The sequence below is a fragment of the Notothenia rossii genome (assembly GCF_949606895.1).
Source record: "Notothenia rossii genome assembly, chromosome: 8".
NCBI classification, from domain to species: Eukaryota; Metazoa; Chordata; class Actinopteri; order Perciformes; family Nototheniidae; genus Notothenia; species Notothenia rossii.
Genome location: NC_136906.1, coordinates 82,385,230 through 82,407,729, shown reverse-complemented (window position 1 = coordinate 82,407,729; position 22,500 = coordinate 82,385,230). Strand labels below are relative to the sequence as shown.

Below are 22,500 nucleotides of genomic sequence, written 5' to 3'. Positions count from 1 at the left end.
GTTGTGTTGTGTTGAGTTGTGTTGAGTTGTGTTGTGTTGTGTTGAGTTGTGTTGTGTTGTGTTGTATTGTGTTGTGTTGTGTTGTGTTGTGTTGTGTTGTGTTGTGTTGAGTTGTGTTGTGTTGTGTTGTATTGTGTTGTGTTGTGTTGTGTTGAGTTGTGTTGTGTTGTGTTGTATTGAGTTGTGTTGTGTTGAGTTGTGTTGTGTTGAGTTGTGTTGTGTTGTGTTGTGTTGTGTTGAGTTGTGTTGTGTTGTGTTGAGTTGTGTTGTGTTGAGTTGTGTTGTGTTGTGTTGTGTTGAGTTGTGTTGTGTTGAGTTGTGTTGTGTTGTGTTGTATTGTGTTGTGTTGTGTTGTGTTGTGTTGAGTTGTGTTGTGTTGTGTTGTATTGTGTTGTGTTGTGTTGTGTTGTGTTGTGTTGTGTTGAGTTGTGTTGTGTTGTGTTGTATTGTGTTGTGTTGTGTTGTGTTGTGTTGTGTTGTATTGTGTTGTGTTGTGTTGTGTTGAGTTGTGTTGTGTTGAGTTGTGTTGTGTTGAGTTGTGTTGTGTTGTGTTGTATTGTGTTGAGTTGTGTTGTGTTGTGTTTTATTGTGTTGAGTTGTGTTGTGTTGTGTTGTGTTGTGTTGTGTTGTATTGTGTTGTGTTGTGTTGTGTTGTGTTGTGTTGTGTTGAGTTGTGTTGTGTTGTATTGTGTTGTATTGTGTTGTGTTGTGTTGTATTGAGTTGTGTTGTGTTGTGTTGTTTTGTATTGAGTTGTGTTGTGTTGTGTTGTGTTGTGTTGAGTTGTGTTGTGTTGTGTTGTGTTGTGTTGTGTTCTGTTGTGTTGTATTGTGTTGTGTTGTGTTGTGTTGTGTTGTGTTGTGTTCTGTTGTGTTGTGTTGAGTTGTGTTGTGTTGTGTTGTGTTGTGTTGAGTTGTGTTGTGTTGTGTTGTTTTGTATTGAGTTGTGTTGTATTGTGTTGTGTTGTGTTGAGTACTGCAGTATTTGATGTACTTGTCAGCGGTGGCGGCCCTGGTGCTCTCGGAGCTCGTCATCACGTTGGAGATGATGGTGACGACGGTCTCGGCCAGCGAGCTGTTGATCCTCGCCACGGCAACCAGCTGCTTGACCTTGGACACCACCTTGGACACCTGCAGGGGCATCCTCCATCAGAACAAACACTGCCCTTTATATGTATGATATTTAAACATCTGTCTGTACACACCTCCTCCTCCGACAGCTCGTTGTCGGTGATGACGGCGAGCTGCACCGCCACCTCTGCTGCGTTCTCTGCAACAACATACACACTGAGTTATTAAAACACATTTCTGAATGATATGTTGCATAAGGAGTCAAACACTTCATTTAAACACAGATAAATCCAAATGTAATCACTTTAACTATAATTCTCTTGCAGTCAAATGAACCTTTTCAACTTCACTGCTATATAATGGAATACTAGCCCCTATAAAAATTTGCTTTTATTGTGAAAACCGGATTGAAATGTGTCTGAGCGATCCATATAAACATGTGTAACAAAACGATATTCAAATAAGAGGAAAGACTACGACTTAATGAATGAAAAACTGTGTATTTTCAATGTTTCGAGAATAAGGCCCATATCAAATGTAGGCTTTTATTGTGAAAATTTGATCGATCTGCAAATTTGTGTCCAAGCAGTCCAAAAAAAGCCCAGAAGAAATAAGATAAGAGAGAGTGAAGATTAGCACCAAACGTGTGAACGACTGTATTTTAAAAGGAAATGTGTCTCGAGATCAAAGACCCTATAAACATATGCTTTTATTTAGAAAATGTGAATGATCTGCAGAATTGTATGTGCAAGAGATCCAAAGAAACCTAACGAATAGAAGGACTAAGAAAAAGCAAAGATGACGACTGCAGGTATAAAAACTGTGTATTTCAACAACTGAATGTGCAGGAGAGAAAATAAGAGTGGAGTTATTAGGACTGTGGTGTTACCTGCGGACACCTCGATGGTGTCGATGTCCGTGCAGTTACTGATGTCTGCAACCGACCAATAGGAAGAGAGGTTCTGAGGACTGATCAAACTGAGAGACACAGGAAACAGGATGTTTAGAAAACTACGATATGTCTTAAACATCACGTGAGTCCATACACTTTAATGTGATGCATTCTGCTAATTATTTATCCAACATATCGTTCCATTTACTTTATATACTCTTTTTGAACTATTTCTATTTGATTTGTATCAGCTGTACTTTACAGTACGGTACAGTAGAGTACCTTCATTAGTCCCACAGAGGGGACATTTATATTGCTACAGCAGAAAAGAGCTAAAGACAGCTTCATGTTAACTAAAGCATGCATAACAAAAATATTTTTAAAATTACACAATTTACATAAAACACATCCTGTCACAGCTCTGAGGATTTAGCACCCAGGTATGTATTGCAGTTATTAACAGCATTTATATATATATATATATATATATATATATATATGTGTGTGTGTGTGTGTGTGTGTGTGTGTGTGTGTGTGTGTGTGTGTCACCAGGTCCTGGAGGTGCTCTGCTCCTTGTTGGGGAAGCAGGGCAGCGTCTGGGTGACGGTGGGCCGGCTCTCGGGCCAGCGGTAGTGCAGAGGGTTCTCCTCGGGACAGTTCTCTGACGGACACAAAAACAAACACGGAATGAATAATAAACCTATAAAAATAAAGTATGCTTTTATTTTGAAATGTTGAATAATGTGGGAAAGCGTATCCAGGCGATTCAAAAAACGAACCGAAGTGAAAAGGATGAGGAAATGAAAAGACTGTCTCTGAATGAAATACAAACTGAATTATTAAAAGATGAATCTGGAAAAAAGGCCCCTTTAAAAAACTTTTATTTTGAAAAGTTGAATAATCATCAAAAACGTATCCAGGCGATCTGAAAATCACTGGGAAGAATAATAAGGAATATTTTTGACTAAATGGACGAACAACTGTTTATATCCAAAAGATGTGTTTTGAGAAAAAGATGCCCCTCTAAAACACATGCTTTTATTTTGAAAATTTGAATGACCTTCAAAAAATGTGTTTTTTATTCTGAAAAAACAAGATGAATGATTTACATATTTGTAATATTTCCTTACCTATGAGTGTCACCTGGGTGGAGGCGGGGTCTAGCTGAAGACCGGCCCCCATCGCCCCCCCGCTGCCCAGCCTATTGGACAGCTCCGCCTCCCCCACGCTCTGATTGGATATGTAGTAATAAAGCAGCAGCGCCTGGCACAAGTAACTGCAGACGGAGACAAACAACAGGATCATAACCGATGACATCAACATCTGTCTAAGCAATTGAAAAAAACATACGACAGAAAAATAACTAACAGTAAGGACTGTTTAAAGAATAATAGGGAAGACTGTTTCAGAGTGGATGAACAACTGTTTATATCCAAAAGATGTGTTTTGAGAAAAATAGCCCTATAAAACAGAGAGGCTCCAGCACCATCACCTGGGACCCGAAGCATGCTCTAACAGAGAGTCTGAGCTGCTACCATCTGATGGAGATTCAATAAAGGCAGCCTGAAGCATCCTCTGTGCTCCAGCCTGAAGCATCCTCTGTGCTCCAGCCTGAAGCATCCTCTGTGCTCCAGCCTGAAGCATCCTCTGTGCTCCAGCCTGAAGCATCCTCTCTGCTTCAGCCTGAAGCATCCTCTGTGCTCCAGCCTGAAGCATCCTCTGTGCTCCAGACAGCCTGAAGCATCCTCTGTGCTCCAGACAGCCTGAAGCATCCTCTGTGCTCCAGCCTGAAGCATCCTCTCTGCTCCAGCCTGAAGCATCCTCTGTGCTCCAGCCTGAAGCATCCTCTGTGCTCCAGCCTGAAGCATCCTCTCTGCTCCAGCCTGAAGCATCCTCTGTGCTCCAGCCTGAAGCATCCTCTGTGCTCCAGCCTGAAGCATCCTCTCTGCTCCAGCCTGAAGCATCCTCTCTGCTCCAGCCTGAAGCATCCTCTGTGCTCCAGCCTGAAGCATCCTCTGTGCTCCAGACAGCCTGAAGCATCCTCTGTGCTCCAGCCTGAAGCATCCTCTGTGCTCCAGCCTGAAGCATCCTCTGTGCTCCAGCCTGAAGCATCCTCTGTGCTCCAGTCCTCTCAGTGAACACAGAGCTACAGACCAGATGCACGCTGAAGGCTCTTTGAGCAGCTCTCACTGATCCTGCTGTGATCTTCCATTTTGTTGTTTGTTTCTCATGTGTGTTGATGTTTGTCTGTTGATGTTCCACATGGATCTGAGGCCTGTACTACGAAGCTGGTTCAACCTAACCTGGATATGTTTGAGTTAGCCGGTTGGCCTAATCCAAAACATACGCGCTCTCACTAAACGGTCCTACGACGCGGGTTATCAAGTGGATCGCTCAAGCCAGCCGTGTCCTATCTAGTTAGGTGCGTTCACATGAAAGGGGTGGTATCTGGAGCATTTGACCAATCACAAACATGGAGAAGCTACTGACAGCGCAGCGTCATACTTCCTGAATGAAAAGTCAACTATAATATTAGACATATGAAGAAGTTAAACTTTAAACATCCATGACTTAAACACTTGATCCAGGATCAAAGCCACATAGCTGCACCTGCAAGGTGAATACAGCTGGTAACAGAACAAGTGTTTGAATGCGTACATGAACAGGTTTATGATATCACTGCCCCGTCTAAGACACCATCTGACTTTCATTACATTTGACTCGAGTGTTTCCTCAACTTAATGTGTTGCTTCAAATAATCCTTCTGCATACAGTATGTGACACTGTGAGTGTTGCACGGCCAGATACGGCTCAGCTGACTCAGATAAGGAGATGATACATTATGATGTGATATGCCGCGGACTGTACTTAATGTTACTCTGATCCGGTTACTTATGTTGTGGCAGATATTTAAGTAAGCTTTCTTAACGCTAATGTTCTAATAGTCAGATTGCTCTGAAGATGGGAGGTGATATTCTATTCATGTTCACGTTCACACAGTCGGTGATTTCTGCCGGCCGTCTTTCCTGCAACGGCAGCTTTTCTGTATTTCCTTTCTCCTGTAATATGACTTGATCGCTTTAAACTCCGCACACTGAGCTCTGATTGGTCAGCAGGCAGTGCTTTCACTGAGTTGAGCTCTTAGCCTGCAACCTAACCTGCTCCGGGGCAGGTTAGCCGCTCAGCATCAGTTACCATGGAGATCTAGCCCGCTAAAAAGAGAACCAGCTTCGTAGGACCGGAAACCCAGAGTTAACCTGAAGTTAGCCGCTAAGAGAACATCCTGCTTCGTAGGACAGGCCTCTGCTGTGATGTTCCATGTTGTTGTTTGTTTCTCATGTGTGTTGATGTTTGTATGTTGATGTTACACATGGAGCTGCTGTGATGCAAGGAGCATTTCAGACTTCATCTGACCATTCAAGTGTTATCCTATTGTATCGCTTCATCAGGTGAGAGGGTTCAGTGAGCCTTACCTGGTCGGGGTTCCCTCCTTCTGCACACCTGGCTGCACACTGCACACACACACACACACACACACACACACACACACACACACACACACACACACACACACACACACACACACACACACACACACACACACACACACACACACACACACACACACACACACACACACACACACACACACACACACACACACACACACACACACACACACACACACACACACACACACACACAGTCAACAGGTGAGAAAACAGCATGGAGGGGAGATTTCAAACATTTGATTTGTATTAAAAACAGGTGTAAATGTTTCTGTATCTCACAATCTGATCACATCTCAAATCACGCCTCAAATCACGTCTCAAATCACGTCTAAAGTCACGTCTCAAATCACATCTCAAATCACGTCTCAAATCACGTCTAAAGTCACGTCTCAAATCACATCTCAAATCACGTCTCAAATCACGTCTAAAGTCACGTCTCAAATCACATCTCAAATCACGTCTCAAATCACGTCTAAAGTCACGTCTCAAATCACATCTCAAATCACGTCTCAAATCACGTCTAAAGTCACGTCTCAAATCACATCTCAAATCACGTCTCAAATCACGTCTAAAGTCACGTCTCAAATCACATCTCAAATCACGTCTCAAATCACGTCTAAAGTCACGTCTCCTCACACTGTAATATCCCCCCGATCGCATGACACGTCCTCTGCTCTTATTGGTTATATTGTCTTGTTGTTCTGTTGTTGTTTTTGTTGTAAAATGTCTGTCAATTTCTCCCAAAAGTCCATGTGACAAAGACTTGGAGCATCTAAAGAAAATCACTTTGAATTGAACGCATCAGTAGTGTGTGTGAGGTGTGTGTGAGGTGTGTGTGATGTGTGTGTGTGAGGTGTGTGTGAGGTGTGTGTGAGGTGTGTGTGAGGTGTGTGTGTGAGGTGTGTGTGAGGTGTGTGTGTGAGGTGTGTGTGAGGTGTGTGTGAGGTGTGTGTGAGGTGTGTGTGAGGTGTGTGTGTGAGGTGTGGTGGAGAGGACCCTCACCTGACGGAGTCCACGTAGACCGCCTGAGTCCAGTTCTGAAACGTCTGATTTAACTGCAACACCAAAACACACCAGTCACATGACAGAAGTATTCTGTATAACTTTATACTTCAAATACTTCTTCACCAGTCACCTGTACTAATAGTATAGTTGGTGACAGAGGTGTAAAGTAACTGAGTACATTTAGTCAAGTCCTGTAGTTAAGTACACTTTAGAGGTACTTGTACTTTACTTTACTACTTGACCAATATGTACAACTTTTACTATATTTTGATGATAATACTTTCTTCTTTCACTTGAGGAACATTTTGAATGCAGGAGTTTTACTGTAACAGAGTATTCCTACACTCTGGGACTTCTACTTTTACTCAAGTACAAGATCTGAGTACTTCTACTTTAAATCAAGAACAAGATCTGAGTACTTCTACTTTTACTAAAGTACAAGATCTGAGTACTTCTACTTTAAATCAAGAACAAGATCTGAGTACTTCTACTTTAAATCAAGAACAAGATCTGAGTACTTCTACTTTTACTAAAGTACAAGATCTGAGTACTTCTACTTTTACTCAAGTACAAGACCTGAGTACTTCTACTTTTACTCAAGAACAAGATCTGAGTACTTCTACTTTTACTCAAGTACAAGATCTGAGTACTTCTACCTTTACTCAAGCACAAGATCTGAGTACTTCTACTTTTACTACAAGATCTGAGTACTTCTACTTTTACTACAAGATCTGAGTACTTCTACTTTTACTCAAGAACAAGATCTGAGTACTTCTACTTTTTCTCAAGTACCAGATCTGAGTACTTCTACTTTTACTCAAGTACCAGATCTGAGTACTTCTACTTTTACTCAAGTACCAGATCTGAGTACTTCTACTTTTACTAAAGTACCAGATCTGAGTACTTCTACTTTTACTCAAGAACAAGACCTGAGTACTTCTACTTTTACTCAAGAACAAGATCTGAGTACTTCTACTTTTACTCAAGAACAAGATCTGAGTACTTCTACTTTTACTCAAGAACAAGATCTGAGTACTTCTACTTTTACTCAAGAACAAGATCTGAGTACTTCTACTTTTTCTCAAGTACCAGATCTGAGTACTTCTACTTTTACTAAAGTACCAGATCTGAGTACTTCTACTTTTACTCAAGAACAAGATCTGAGTACTTCTACTTTTACTCAAGTACCAGATCTGAGTACTTCTACTTTTACTCAAGTACCAGATCTGAGTACTTCTACTTTTACTAAAGTACCAGATCTGAGTACTTCTACTTTTACTCAAGAACAAGACCTGAGTACTTCTACTTTTACTCAAGAACAAGATCTGAGTACTTCTACTTTTACTCAAGAACAAGATCTGAGTACTTCTACTTTTACTCAAGAACAAGATCTGAGTACTTCTACTTTTACTCAAGAACAAGATCTGAGTACTTCTACTTTTTCTCAAGTACCAGATCTGAGTACTTCTACTTTTACTACAAGATCTGAGTACTTCTACTTTTACTACAAGATCTGAGTACTTCTACTTTTACTCAAGAACAAGATCTGAGTACTTCTACTTTTTCTCAAGTACCAGATCTGAGTACTTCTACTTTTACTCAAGTACCAGATCTGAGTACTTCTACTTTTACTCAAGTACCAGATCTGAGTACTTCTACTTTTACTAAAGTACCAGATCTGAGTACTTCTACTTTTACTCAAGAACAAGACCTGAGTACTTCTACTTTTACTCAAGAACAAGATCTGAGTACTTCTACTTTTACTCAAGAACAAGATCTGAGTACTTCTACTTTTACTCAAGAACAAGATCTGAGTACTTCTACTTTTACTCAAGAACAAGATCTGAGTACTTCTACTTTTTCTCAAGTACCAGATCTGAGTACTTCTACTTTTACTAAAGTACCAGATCTGAGTACTTCTACTTTTACTCAAGAACAAGATCTGAGTACTTCTACTTTTACTCAAGAACAAGATCTGAGTACTTCTACTTTTACTAAAGTACCAGATCTGAGTATTTAATATCTATATGTTCTTACCCATAATCCCACAGCTCTCTCCAGCTGGTCCTGGGTCAGCTCGGCCCCGTCCTCCACCTGGAAGGAAGCCTTGAAGAACAGCCCCTCTGTGAGGAAGGATCACATGACACATGGTGAATACATGTTCTTCTCAGCTGTGATGGAGGTGTGTGTGACGCGCAGCAGGAGAGGTTCAGCCCAGGAGGTTCAGCTGGGACGAAGGTGACGATGAGGAAGGAGGATATTACACTTGTAACACCTCAAACTTCACTTCTCCAGGATTTAATGAACCAAGAAACCCTTATTTTAATATTAAACTCTATAAATAAAGGTTTATGTATTAAAACGATAAAGTTCTCTCTCCAGAAATGTGAAATCATAAGTTTGGCTTGAGGAAAACTACATTTCCATGTTTGGAAATGTAGTGAAATTATATAATAATAGTGTATTATTAGAAGACGGAATAATCTCTCAGTTGTATTTATTAGGATCGTATGAGCTGTATGTCAGAACATACATTTAGTTTAAAGGCTTTTTTCTTTTCTTCATTTCACATTTTTGTGTGAGGACTTCCTGCACTGTTCCCAATTGAAAGTTAAATTATAGATATGTGTGAGCTCTAATTGTTAATATTTATTGATAAAAACAAAATGTATTAATGTTTTAAATAACTCATATGTCCCCTTATATCACTTTAATGTATTTCTCTTCTGTTAACATGTAAATAATTCATGTCTTTTTGAGATATTTTGTGTCCTCTAACCTCCTGGCTCTCAGCTCTCCTGCTGTGCTTCATGTTGGCCACTAGGTGTCACTGCAGTGTTTCTAATGTTAGCCAACACCACCCTAATGCACTCAGCTGCTGTAGGACACCCTGCACACCTCGACTGACAGGTTTAGGACTCAAATGTGTCTGAATAAAGTCAGTGAAATAGGGTTTGTGCTGCTTCCTGTCAGAGAGGACGAGCGGCAGGACGTCTCACAGAAACTGGACTGAGAAACGAATAAGAAAATGAGGAGAGGAATATAAAGAAGAGACCGAGTGGACAGAGGTAGAGGAGAGACAAAGGACGGACGTGATTTATTTGAACTACAAGTACCAGGTGACTACAGTCTGATTGGACAACTAAACGATAACATAATGTCCTACAGTTCTCCTAAAATCACGTCGACCAATCACCACCCTGTACCTGATGAGCCCCAAGCATCCACCGGGTCTATATCTACACCACCAGCCTTCCTACTGATCAAACGCAGATATCAAGACCCCACCTAAACTACTCATTGAATCGTGTTTTCAGTCTTAAAATCTGTTGTTTTATTAAATGTAAAAATACCATTTATGCCAAAAGCTTCGGTACGATCAGCAGCTCGATCGGCTTCAGTATTTTAGTTTTTGAATCGAGCATTACTCACACACTATATGGCCAAAAGTCGCAGACACCAGCATAAATAGGCATATTGCTCTGCTCTAAAAATGTTTGACATCCAAGTTGTTTACATGGGTAAAAATAGATGCTTGCCGTTAGTCTGAAACACACCATGTTCCTACCTCTTTGTTTGTAGTCAAGGTGTTCTAGTAATATTCTGATGTTAAAATAGCATTTTTGAAACCCTTTCCAGCAGAGGAGGACTTGCTGGAGGACTTGCTGGGGGACTTGTTGGCCCATGCGATGGCAGCCTATCATTCCTTCAACAGCCTCCATACAAAGGTTTAGATGTTTATGCAAACCCAAAAACCTGTAGATATCCAGGTCTTAGGTAATGTTTAAAAGTAGCTCCTTTTGACCAGCAATGTTGGCTTTTTGTTTTTGGGCATCTGTAGTTGGTTTGTGTCCAACAGACGGAGCTGACCATAAACGGGCAAAGAGTGGCTGTGTCTCAAAGTGCAGGAAAAAGCCAACAGAGACCTTTCCTGCGTCCGGGTCCAAAGAAGGCTTTTAGAACCTGAATGATATCAGCACCGACTCAAATGCCCTAAAGGGAAAATGCTGCATTGCGTGTAAACCTTAACTCTTTGTGGAGTTGGAGTTCGACGGTAACGCTACTCAAGTTATCAAACTGGAAACCTTTAGACCTCACGCTGCTTTGTGTTAGAACAAAACTCACAAACCACACGTTTAGTAAGAGAACAGTAGAGCGTCACGGTTTGCTGCGCTGTGGGTCGTTCACACCGGACGCAAAGCATTATTTGTGCGTCTACGATAAAATCTGAAGTCAGAGCAAAGAAGCAGATTGACTGCTTTAGGTCCACGTGAGGTTTGTAGGCGTGTAAAGCATTGATTCAATTAGTATCTCGTTATTGTGGCATCGTTTAGATAATAACTAATCACGGCAAAATAAGTTAATGTTGTTGTTGTTGTTGATATCTACATTGAGATAAGTCCCGCCTCGACACCAGAGCGTTTAGTTTGAGTGACGGGAGTAAACACAGATGATGTTTCGTGAGTAATGTGGGAGGAATCCTCACTTCCTGTCCGATGTGAACGCACCGTGAGAAAGTGAAGCCGTCCGTATGAGAAGTTGGAAGAACTCTTTTATAAAAACACCGGTCCATAAACCTTTGGCCATATAGTTTACGCTGCAACAAATCGATTTTAAGACTCAAGTTACTGCTGTGATTGTTTGCAGTGCATGCTTCTGTCATTACTGGTTCTCTACGTCTACAAGTCCTGTTGTAACTGCGTGACATACTGTTCCCCGATGACAGTCCACACAGACATGTAAAATGAAAGCGATGTTTACATTGGCATGGCCCCGCGGGCCCGGCTGCTGATCCACCGCCAAGGCTAGCGGACAGACTGACTGCTTTGAGGGTAGTGGAGCTCTTTGTGGTTATAAAACGGGGAGCGGTGACGACCGCGGACAGCGGAGGGGAAGGAATGACTCCTCCACCCTTTGTGAAACCTCCTGAGTGCTGATTAGACACACTTGGGTTCAAACCGGGCTTTGAAACAGTTACATTTGACTTTGTCGACGTGCTTGCATCCCCTGCTGTTTGTTTGCTGCCTGTCACGTTCCCCGGAGATTCTTCCACATCTACTTTTCCAATTAGGGTTGTAGCCTTATCAGCCTTGGTGGTGTTTGTAGTTTTAATTGGCACTGAAGGCGAGTCTTTGATCGTTAAAGCAGTTGTTGCATTTGACATGGCGTTGTTTTTAAGGCCTGCTGTGTGGGAGGCACTCCCAGGAGGTGTGGGCCCCTCAAGCCCAGAAATGAGGCCTTGACCTGGGCCGTGGATCGAGGAGAAATTGGGGGATCTGGAGGCTGGAAGGTAGGAGGGGGTGGGGAGTCCAGAAGGGTGGAGAGGGTTCAGAATAACAGGAGCATTGACGGGCTGTTCGGAGACGGTGGCAGCGGGGCTTGGAGAGGTAGTTTGCATATCAGCAGGAAACGACTGAGTGTTAGGGGAAGCATTTACATCCAGAGTTACATCATCATGAGGGGATAAATCATCATCATCATCATCATCATCATTATCATCATCATCATCATCATCATCATCATCATCATCATCATCATCATCATCATCATCTGCAGTGTGTATCTTTGGAACAACGTCCGCAGGGTCAAAGGAAGCAGACAGATGCCACAGTTTCCCAGACGAACTCCGGTTGTGTGAGGCCTCAGACTGAGAGGCTGGGTCAGCGACAGACTGAGAGGCTGGGTCAGTGACAGACTGAGAGGCAGGGTCAGCGACAGACTGAGAGGCTGGGTCAGCGACAGACTGAGAGGCTGGGTCAGCGACAGACTGAGCGGCTGGGTCAGCGACAGACTGAGAGGCTGGGTCAGCGACAGACTGAGAGGCTGGGTCAGCGACAGACTGAGAGGCAGGGTCAGCGACAGACTGAGAGGCTGGGTCAGTGACAGACTGAGAGGCTGGGTCAGTGACAGACTGAGAGGCTGGGTCAGCGACAGACTGAGAGGCTGGGTCAGCGACAGACTGAGAGGCTGGGTCAGCGACAGACTGAGAGGCTGGGTCAGCGACAGACTGAGAGGCTGGGTCAGCGACAGACTGAGAGGCTGGGTCAGCGACAGACTGAGAGGCTGGGTCAGTGACAGACTGAGAGGCTGGGTCAGCGACAGAATGAGAGGCTGGGTCAGCGACAGACTGAGAGGCTGGGTCAGCGACAGACTGAGAGGCTGGGTCAGCGACAGACTGAGAGGCCGGGTCAGCGACAGACTGAGAGGCCGGGTCAGCGACAGACTGAGAGGCTGGGTCAGCGACAGACTGAGAGGCAGTCGCTGTTTGTGAGCGGTTTGCAAGAGGTGGCACAAAGTCCTCTTTACCTTTCTCTTCTGCAGGAAGAAAAGAGTGGCTTGATTTGAATTTGTCTTGAGTGAGTGTGAGAGCTTGGCGAAGAGGGAGTGTGATTGGCTGTGTCGGGTGTGAGAGGGTCAGTTGTAATCCGTCCGGGGGGGATCGGGGTGGTGTGGGCTGGTGGAATCCAGCGGTCGGCCAATTTGGCAAAAATGCAACCATTTCTGCCTCTTCTGTGCTGGCAGACAGTGATTGTAATGGGAGGAGAGGAGAGAGGAAAGGGGTGATGGTGGGGGAGAGGGGGAGGGAGGGTTTGCCAAAAGGAATATAAAGTGGAAGAGAGAGAAAAGAAGGTGTGAGAGTTTCTGCGAGGGGGAGAGAGGGGGATGATTGCCGCCCCCCAACCTCTGCATTTTGAGTACGTTTCTCACTTGCATTCAGAAACATGCTGTGGAGAGCGTCAGGGCGTGTGTGCATGTCAGGGTGTGTGTGCATGTCAGGGTGTGTGTGCATGTCAGGGTGTGTGTGCATGTCAGGGTGTGTGTGCATGTCAGGGTGTGTGTGCATGTCAGGGTGTGTGTGCATGTCAGGGTGTGTGTGCATGTCAGGGTGTGTGTGCATGTCAGGGTGTGTGTGTTCAGTGTTCGGATGTGTCGAGGTTGAGCGGTGCGTATAATCCAGCCCTGAAGCGTGCTCGGGGGCTGCGGTGATAGTCAGTGCGCTCGTGCTGCCGTGCTGGGCCGTGAGGGGTGGAAATAACAAAGGGGGTGTGGGGTGATTAAATGTGGCATCGTGCTCACTGTGAGAGGTGTTTGTGTTCATTTGCAAATGTGAGATTGTGTGCTGCAGCCTCCATGGACCTCTGCTTGAGGTCAGGCTGGAAGTGTCTTTGTTCTGTGACCCTGATGAAGAGGTCTGAGCCACGAGAAAAGGCTTCTCTGCTACAGACAGCATCAGCGTGGCAGCAGGACGAGCCTCTGACGCTGCAGTGAGCGACAGCTTGTCAACGGGATGGGAAAGGAGACTCCCGGTTGAAAGGAAACTCCCGGTAGAAAGGAAACTCAGGGTTGAAAGGAGACTCGGGGTTGAAAGGAAACTCCCGGTTGAAAGGAGACTCCCGGTAGAAAGGAGACTCCCGGTTGAAAGGAGACTCCCGGTTGAAAGGAGACTCCCGGTTGAAAGGATGTGATTTGAAGTCACAGAAGCAGAGTGTATAATTGGCATTGTTTCTATATTTCCCTGCAGCAGAGTCAGGGTGCGTTCAGAGGCCCGGGGGATGACAGCTGCTGTCTGAGATGTAAAGACAGTGTGAGGCTCTTCTGGTGAATGTATATGGCTCAAACCTCTCTGATCTGAGTGACCTGACAGGCTGGCTGAAGGCCACAACACCATTGAGGAAGCCAGTGTCTCCGGGGGTAAGTCTGATGTAAATACAGCAGCACTTGGTGCAATGTGCTCCATGTATAGTCCTGAAGGAGTTTGACTAAAGGAGGACTCTAGAAATGTCCCAACTGAATGAACCAACAAACCTGATTGCGTATCAAGCGTACGATCGCTCTCAGAGTTGGGTGACCGGCTCCTAACGGCTTCTGATTTATTGTTAGTGGACTCTTTAGAAGAGTGGTCTTCAGGGAGCAGTGCATCATCAACAATCTGCGGGACGGACAAGGCTTTAGGGAAGACAGGAAGTGACGAAGAGGACGCTGTCGACAGAGAAAGAAGCGACAACAGACGAGGCTGAAGGTGAGCAGATTCAACAACAGCGTCTGTTTCTGAAAGCCTTCGTTGGGAAGAGGAGGGGAGGACAGGAGAGGGTAGCAGAGGACTGGTAGAGGGCCAGAAGGGAGGAGAGGACTGGGTAGGGGGGAGGGTATTAGTAAAGGAAGTAGATGCTGAGGAAAAGGGAAGTGGAGGGGTTAGGAGAGTTCTGGAGGAGTGGACGTCGAGAGGGGATGGAAACATGTTCGAAGAGACGGCTTTGGTGAGAGCAGAAGGAGAGGAGGAAGGAAATGGTCTATGAGGAGAGGCAGATGTGTGTGTCTGTGTGTTTGAATAGTTAATCAGTCTAGAGTCCGGACTTCTAGTTCTGTCTGTTTCATACACACTGTGCAGGGAGTTTAAAGAAAGGGAAGAGGAGGGTCTATCAGCCATGTTTTTATTCTGAAGCACGGAAGAAGAGAAGATGTGCTTTGGGGAAATCAGAGAGGAGCTCCGTCCTAACACCGGTAACACAGTCTGTGGGAAGTGGAGCGATGGCAGGGGGGGGATAGGAGGGGGTGGTGGTTCAGTTAAGGTTTGTGTGTAGGACATGTCCTCTTGCTTTTGCCCACTAGACTGAGAGTGGTTTGGGGTCCTGTGGTGTGTTTGAGCTGCTGTCAGAGACCTGCTGATGACAGCTTCTAGAGAAAGCTCACTTCCTGCTGCTAAAGCACTCACTGGGCTTTCCGAGTGGATGTGAACGCCTCCTCCTTCAGAGACTGTCAAAGGGTGTGCAGCAGGAAGTGAAGCACCCTGAGGGTCCGATCTGTTGAAGGAGTTTGGGTCGATGAAAGCTGGAGGGGCGGTGGCAGGTTCGTCCAAAGCGTACGCAGCGTCAAACTCATACAAGTTGAAAGCATCCGTGTTTTCTGGAAGCTCGTACGCAAACACCTCTGACCCCGACGGGAACTCATCCACCGTTGGAGTTTCCCGCCCGCTCAGCAACGACCACTGCGGCGCTGCGGGTTTGTTCTTCCTGTTGCTCAGGACCGAGGATGAGGACAGCAATGAAGACGATGAAGCGAGGGGTTCCTTTGCAGCCGGTGCATCATCTCTGCCCTCATGAGGAGACGACTCCTGAGACAGAACTGGTTCAGGAGGGGGTCTTGAGGGTTGAGCAGGTGTAGGGGTCTCCTCGTTTGGTTGTGATGTAAGTTGCATGTAAGTTGCAGTAGTTGTGCTTTTCAACGCGGGTGCATGTGTTGCGCGCCTCTGTGTGGGTTTGAGTCCCGTTGGTTGTGCAGATTTTGTGAAGTGAACCTCTGGCCGGGGTGTTGTTCTGGTTGAAGCCGGGCGTCGGCCTCCAGCCGGCCTCTTCCTGCCCTCCCAGATCAGAGGCGTGGAGATGAACCCCAGAGAGGTCTTGGGGCGGCGATGGTTTCGGGGCCGTGGGAGGAGGCGTGGAGGTCTTGGTCGAGGGGTTTCAGGTGGAGGTGGAGGTCCCCGAGTCAGGGCTAAGAATCTGGCGGCTAAAGACGCTTTATCTAGGAGAGTAGGGGCCGGGGCTGGAGGTCTGAATACAAGCGTCCTGCGGTGAAACCCCCGAGCAGATGGGGGTCTTGGTGCATGAGGAATGGAAGACCCTGCAGTGGTTAATCCAAACACATGCCGACGCCTTCTGTTTGGAGCGGCTGGGAGAAGAGGCTTGGATCGGGAGGACTGGGATGGAGACCTCACTGCAGACTCCTTCACTGTCATCAAGCCAGACGCCATTATAATGAAAGAGCAGGTTACAGACAATAAACAAAGGCAATGTTTTAAATGAATGAACAAAGTAGAAGTAAACACAACCATTAGGAACGGCCTGAAGCCTGGGCATCAGATCAGATCACTGTACCTTCATGAGCTTTATATTTGTGATTCTCTTAAAAGAAAGACTCGTGTTAAGAAAGAGGCCGGTGTAAAGAATAGAAGACACAGTAAAAGATCAGGAAACCAAACCAGAAGAGTTTTTGCTTTTTCAACAACATTTGGTTTCTTTGTGAATGATTGTTGTGAGTTAACACCTCAGTGGCCCACAGGGGCAAAACATGTCCACTCGGAGAAACACACTACAGCTTCAGGAACGATGCAAATATAAAAACACAAATGTTCCAAAACACATGGAAATGAAGCCGTTGTGTTTGCACCTGTTGGCCGCCATGCACCCTGATCAGAAGGAAACTGAGTCACAGAGATTTGATGCAAAGGCTCTAATGAGATTAAGACCAATGTGATAGACCTAGTAAAATATCAGGATCACCAGCAGCAGGAAACTTGCTGCGAAGAATATACATGTGGAACAGCCAGCAATCATTAGATTAATTAACTCTTAGAAGATAGCAAAGATTAGAATTTTCTAACGGGAAAAAAAGTGAAAAGAAGTACGAAAAACATCTAGAGTCCAGACCCAATGATAATCGAGTGGTAAAGGTCTCCTATCAAGCTAGATGCACTTTCTGATGTCTTTTCTACATCACCATGTGTCCCCGGTGTGTCCCCATGTGTCTCCGGTGTGTCACCATGTGTCCCCGGTGTTTCCCCGTGTGTCCCCGGTGTGTCCCCGGTGTGTCAGGAGACTCTCAAAGTGTCAGGAAATAAACCCCTCTCTCTTCTCCTCCCTTCCCACTTCTCTAAAAACAGGGGAACAACGGAGCTGATCCAGATTTGCTGCGTCATGACCACATTACTAAAATGTGGGCGGGCTTTACCCCCACGGGCCAATCAGAAACGTTGCTGTCACAAACAATGAGACGTGTTCTGGAAGTAATATGGTCTGTGTTTACATTAGCATGCTAACACTCAGAGCTAACCTGTACTGGAGAGAGTGTGTGTGAAGAAGCAGGAAATCAAAAGGAAGTCACCTTGTGGTAAACCTGAGAGAGAGAGAGAGTTTGAGCTCCATCCTGTTTCAGAGAGAATCCTTGATGTGGTTTGGAACAGGATGTGGAGTTTCATCACGGCAGCATTTAGCTGAGTTTCTGCTGGGAGAGTTCTCCTGATGAGATCTACTCTCTCTCTGAAGCTACTGACCCAGAGTCAGCTCTTTAGTAACAGCTGGGAGAGAGGGGGTGGGGCTACAAGGATCTGTTTGGGGTTTTGAACAAAACACTTCAGAGACATGTTTTGTATAGATATGGCGTTATAATATATTGTTATAATATAGCATAATCAGTGACCTTTAAGACCTAGGTTGTGGTAATAAGCGTGAAGGTGTGTGTCTCACCCCCGGAGGAAGCAGCAGTGGCTGCTGGGTTAGTAGCCGGATGGTTAGTAGTCACTAAGAGCAGCAGAGGCGTCGTGGCAGCGACTGTTTGTGGAGACGAAACCAGAAAGGGGAGAAAGGAGGAGGCCAAAAGATGGTCGAGCACAGGAGGAGAAAAAAGGCAGGATTTCATTTTAATATTAGCTTTTGACAGTTTGAGTGTTTTGGAGATTGAATGAATCAGTAGAAAGCAGAGATGTAGATGTTTCTCAATCCTCCAAACAAACAGAGCCTTGGTCTCCGGACAGACGGACTGAAATCAAGTCAGGAAATCATTGATGTCAGGAGTGGGATCAGCATTATGAGAAAGTATGAGAAAAGTAGTGAAGCCAGGCTTTCTAACAAACCAGTCGTTCCTGATCAAAGTGAAAACCTCGTTGCACAGAAGGGAAAATCAACAACAATGGTGAAACCTATGAATGTTAGGTCACTGCATCAAATATAAATAAACATAACACATTCAACTTTCACACGTGTATCACCTTTTCTGACGCTTTCTGTGTATTTCATTTCATTTATAAATAACTGAATAAATATCTCAATAAATAAATAAAAATGGAGTTTGTTAAGGCCTCGTTACACACCTTATTGTGCAGGCTTATATTTATAAGGTTGATTTATCAGGCTAAGCTAAATATTATCATTCATAAAAGTCCTTTCAATCGCTAAAAAGTTCTTTAATATTCTCTGAAAAATAGCAATTAGCTGAGGAACGTCTTACCTCATAATTAATGTTCTGCCATCAGATCCATGAGGACCCATCATGTTTTAACAACGATGGGAAATTAACTGCATTTCTGGGGTTTTATTGGTCTTTTTTTTCTCTTGCTTTTTGGTTTTGTAAGGAGTGTTTTTCCACAGCTGAGGGCAGTTACATAGCGTTCGTTATTTACACGGCTTGTTAGCGACTGTAGAAATGAGTCGTTTGTTACCATTGCATGCATTGGTAGCAGCAGCCTTTGAATGTAAAGCTAGTCCGTGTTAGCCGTAGCATCTCTCCAGCATTGTGGCTCTTACCATGCGTTGTGGGGTTAGTAGCTGGGAGGTTAGTGGTAGCAGATGAAGCAGTTGTTGTGCTGCTGGTTGTCTGCAGGGCTACAAGGGAGAGTAAACAATCACAGGATATCAGTCAGGTTAGTAGACATAAGCTGTAGGTACAATATGCACCAAGCTGGTTGTCACATCGTAGGAACACAGCTAAATCCTGGAGACATTTACCTAAACAACACGATGACACTATGGGGACACTAGTCTGAAAACATGTCAATATTCTAGTGACTTCAACCCCTCAAATCAGAGCTACATCATGGAGATTACAAGATAATAAAACAGCCATTTTGTGGGAAACTCAAAGTAAAAACACATTTATTTGTTGGGACAAAAGTCAAAAAAACTAGTTTGACATGTATATTTCTGCAAAGTTATGGAAATAAAAACATCACAGCGGCTTAAAAATAATGACCTGTCTGTTAATTAAAGGGAAATGATCCTAAAAAAGACAGGTGAAAGAAACCGTACATGATTGACAGAGAGCTGATTTAACTTTGGCTAGCACTACTCCGAAGCTAACCATGAAAACCTAGATTTAAAAAAAGTGAATTTATCTTTCTCAACGCCACAATAATGTGCAAGGAAAATACAAATGAGTAATTGTATGAGTTGTTAATAACAGAGCGTCGTCTCACGTAATTAGCTGAAGGATTTTGTTAGCTTTCTGACCATGTGGCGTGCTGCTACTGAGGAGCTAACGGTAAGGCTAGCTTGAAAAGGTGACATACATGTATAGCAGCTCTTAATTACTTCAATTTTCTTAATTTCTCTTTCTCAACACGGTAAGAATATGCAAAGGAAATATTGAGTTATGAATGTGTTTTAAATGTTGGCTAGCGACAGGATTTTGTTAGCTACCTGACCATGTGGCGTGCTGCTACTGAGGAGCTAACGGGATATAGGCTAACTGTAAGGTCACGTACTTTTATATAATTCCAGTTTCTTAATTTCTCTTTCTCAACACTATAAGGGAAATGCAAATGGGTATGCAGAACTATTGTCTAAACATGATATTGAGTATGTGTTTAGATGTTGGCTGGCGACAGGATTTTGTTAGCTTCCTTACCGGTTGTGGTGCTGCTGGCTGAAGCGTTAGTGGCAGCGCTGGTGGCGGCGGTGGTGGCGGTGGTTGGCATTACTGGTTAGCACAATAAGTCAGCATGTCAGAAACACAGAAGCACACTGTGTTAAAGGGACACGCTCCACTTCGGTCTGGTTTCAGGACCAATGTCAGAAAGTAGATCAAACCTTTTTGACCTTTGGGGCACAAACCCTAGTTTCCCGGGAGCATCTCGGAGCCGATCTAATTTAACGTTTCTTTGTTTTTGCCACATTTTTTACATAATAAATTACAAATAGTCGAGTCAACTGAGATGAGTGTGCCAAAATATGAATGCAAAAATAAATACATATTCTTACAAAGATACAAAACAATAATCAGGATTTGCAGAGGTGGGAAGTAACAAAGTACATTTACTCAAGTACAATGAAGAGGCACTTGTACTTTACTTGAATATTTACATTTTATGCAACTGTGTACTTCTACTACAGTTCAGAGGTAAATGGTGTACTTTTAAAGATTTGGATTATGATGTGAAATATATTCAACACTTAAATCAGACTTTACAAGATCTGAGTACTTCTACTTTTACTCAAGTACAAGATCTGAGTACTTCTACTTTTACTCAAGTACAAGATCTGAGTACTTCTACTTTTACTCAAGTACAAGATTTGAGTACTTCTACTTTTACTCAAGAACAAGATCTGAGTACTTCTACTTTTAGTCAAGTACAAGATCTGAGTACTTCTACTTTTACTCAAGTACAAGATTTGAGTACTTCTACTTTTACTCAAGAACAAGATCTGAGTACTTCTACTTTTACTCAAGTACAAGATCTGAGTACTTCTACTTTTAGTCAAGTACAAGATCTGAGTACTTCTACTTTTACTCAAGAACAAGATCCGAGTACTTCTACTTTTACTCAAGCACAAGATCTGAGTGCTTCTACCTTTACTACAAGATCTGAGTACTTCTACTTTTACTACAAGATCTGAGTACTTCTACTTTTACTCAAGTACAAGATCTGAGTACTTCTACTTTTACTCAAGTACAAGATCTGAGTACTTATCTTCTAATCCACCAAGTTTAGTATAATAACACTAAATGAATAGGATAATAATAAGTACTTCTATAATACTTTTATATTTGACTGATCATTCTTCTGTACTCCTACTTAAGTAACATTTGAATTCAGAACTTTTACTGCACTTGAGACCAAAGTATTCAATAAAAAGGATCTTCTCGCACCTCAGCATGGAGAGTCCACAGATGCTGGTGGATAACATTAGCGCTGCAGACAGTCTTTCTAAAGTAGATTCAAGCAGCAACATGTCCATGTTCGTCCCTCTGGGGACAATTAGCCCGTTAGCCTCCATGCTAACACTACAGCTAGTCTTCTATGTTAGTAACATGAGTTATCTGACAATACCATGATGTCACCAGTGTGTCTGTGCTGCAGGAGTACTACCTCTGCTACGCCCCAAACAGCCTCCACCCCTACACTAAAATGCATATTAGGCTACCCGGTTTCCCATTGGCTGGTTTTATTGATTGTATGGCTTGGTAAAAAGGAGCTTCTGAGTTATTCCTGATGTCTTCATTTGGTTTCTTAGTGGTCAAAAATGTATGATTTGACACCAAGAAGATTTAAACAGATCAAGGGAAAGAGATTTTATGGCTACAAATTAAGTTTCCAAGACATCGGTGAAAATAGCCGTCTTCTTGGAGTGGCTAACCGGCTCTTCAGAAGGAGTTGATGCACCAATTTTAATACTTGAATCCACTTTGGAAAGATTTGCCTGGTATGTTCAGTTAGCGAAGCAGAGGAAGCCTTACCAGAGGAGGAGGTAGAGGAGCTGGTGGAGCTGCTGGTGGAGGAGGAGGAGGTGGAGGAGGAAGAGGTGGAGGAGGAGGAGGTGGAGGAGGAGGTGGAGGAGGAGGAGGTGGTAATGATGGCTGGGGTTAGTGGCATGCTAGTGGTGAGGACGGTGGTTGGAGATGTAGTGACGGGAGAGGGAACTGGAGATCACAAATCGTACCAGACGGACCACACAGAAAACAGAATGGATTTACAGTAAAGCCGACATCACGTCATAGCGCTCGTAAACCTTGATACTCGAGGGTCTCTGTTCTGCTCATGTTCAGGTTAGTTAGTATTTAAACTCCTTCTGAGGGAACACAGGGATTCGAGCCTTTGCAGACCATTTACATGCACTAACGACCCACTGCAGGGAAAGGAAAGCAACTAAGAAGACTAATTAAAGGTGGGGGAGGTCATTTTGGAGAAACCAGCTTCCACTTCCTCACAGAGCCCCTCCTCCAACACACGAACTGCTTCATGACCAATGAGGGCACGAGGTCAGTTTGTGCACAGATGGAAGACTGACAGGCAGGTAGGCCATCCAGTTACTTTAGCCGGCTCAGATGATTGGTCGTGCTTTTTACAGCGCTACGGCTTCTACAGATGATTTTCTTTCTGGATTTGTTGTCAAAGCTCTTCAGATATTCATTGCTATCTGGATGTTGAGAGCATTCCATGGAATATAACAACAAGTGTATCTCGAGCCGGTTTCTCAAACTTACCTACCCCACCTTTAAGTACATGTTTCTGGTATCAGGTACTCCACCACCTAT

The 22,500-nt window shown here is 44.0% G+C and overlaps 1 protein-coding gene across 6 annotated transcripts in view; it reads right to left on the bottom strand.

Annotated features, from left to right (window-relative positions):
* Positions 1-22,500, bottom strand: part of adgrg6 (adhesion G protein-coupled receptor G6) — a 104,401-nt gene that overhangs the window by 36,353 nt on the left and 45,548 nt on the right. For 4 of the 6 annotated variants that reach the window (XM_079643514.1, XM_079643515.1, XM_079643517.1 and 1 more), the window contains 8 exons: positions 8,515-8,600; positions 6,475-6,527; positions 5,434-5,472; positions 3,091-3,236; positions 2,510-2,621; positions 1,958-2,046; positions 1,203-1,267; positions 992-1,128 (listed from right to left, as the gene is read on the bottom strand). In XM_079643514.1, coding sequence (XP_079499640.1) covers positions 992-1,128; positions 1,203-1,267; positions 1,958-2,046; positions 2,510-2,621; positions 3,091-3,236; positions 5,434-5,472; positions 6,475-6,527; positions 8,515-8,600 — 727 coding nt within the window. Of the gene's footprint in view, positions 1-991; positions 1,129-1,202; positions 1,268-1,957; positions 2,047-2,509; positions 2,622-3,090; positions 3,237-5,433; positions 5,473-6,474; positions 6,528-8,514; positions 8,601-17,717; positions 17,802-18,773; positions 18,852-19,872; positions 19,967-22,500 lie in introns of those variants that run through there. The other 2 variants (XM_079643518.1, XM_079643519.1) reach the window with 2 other exon arrangements.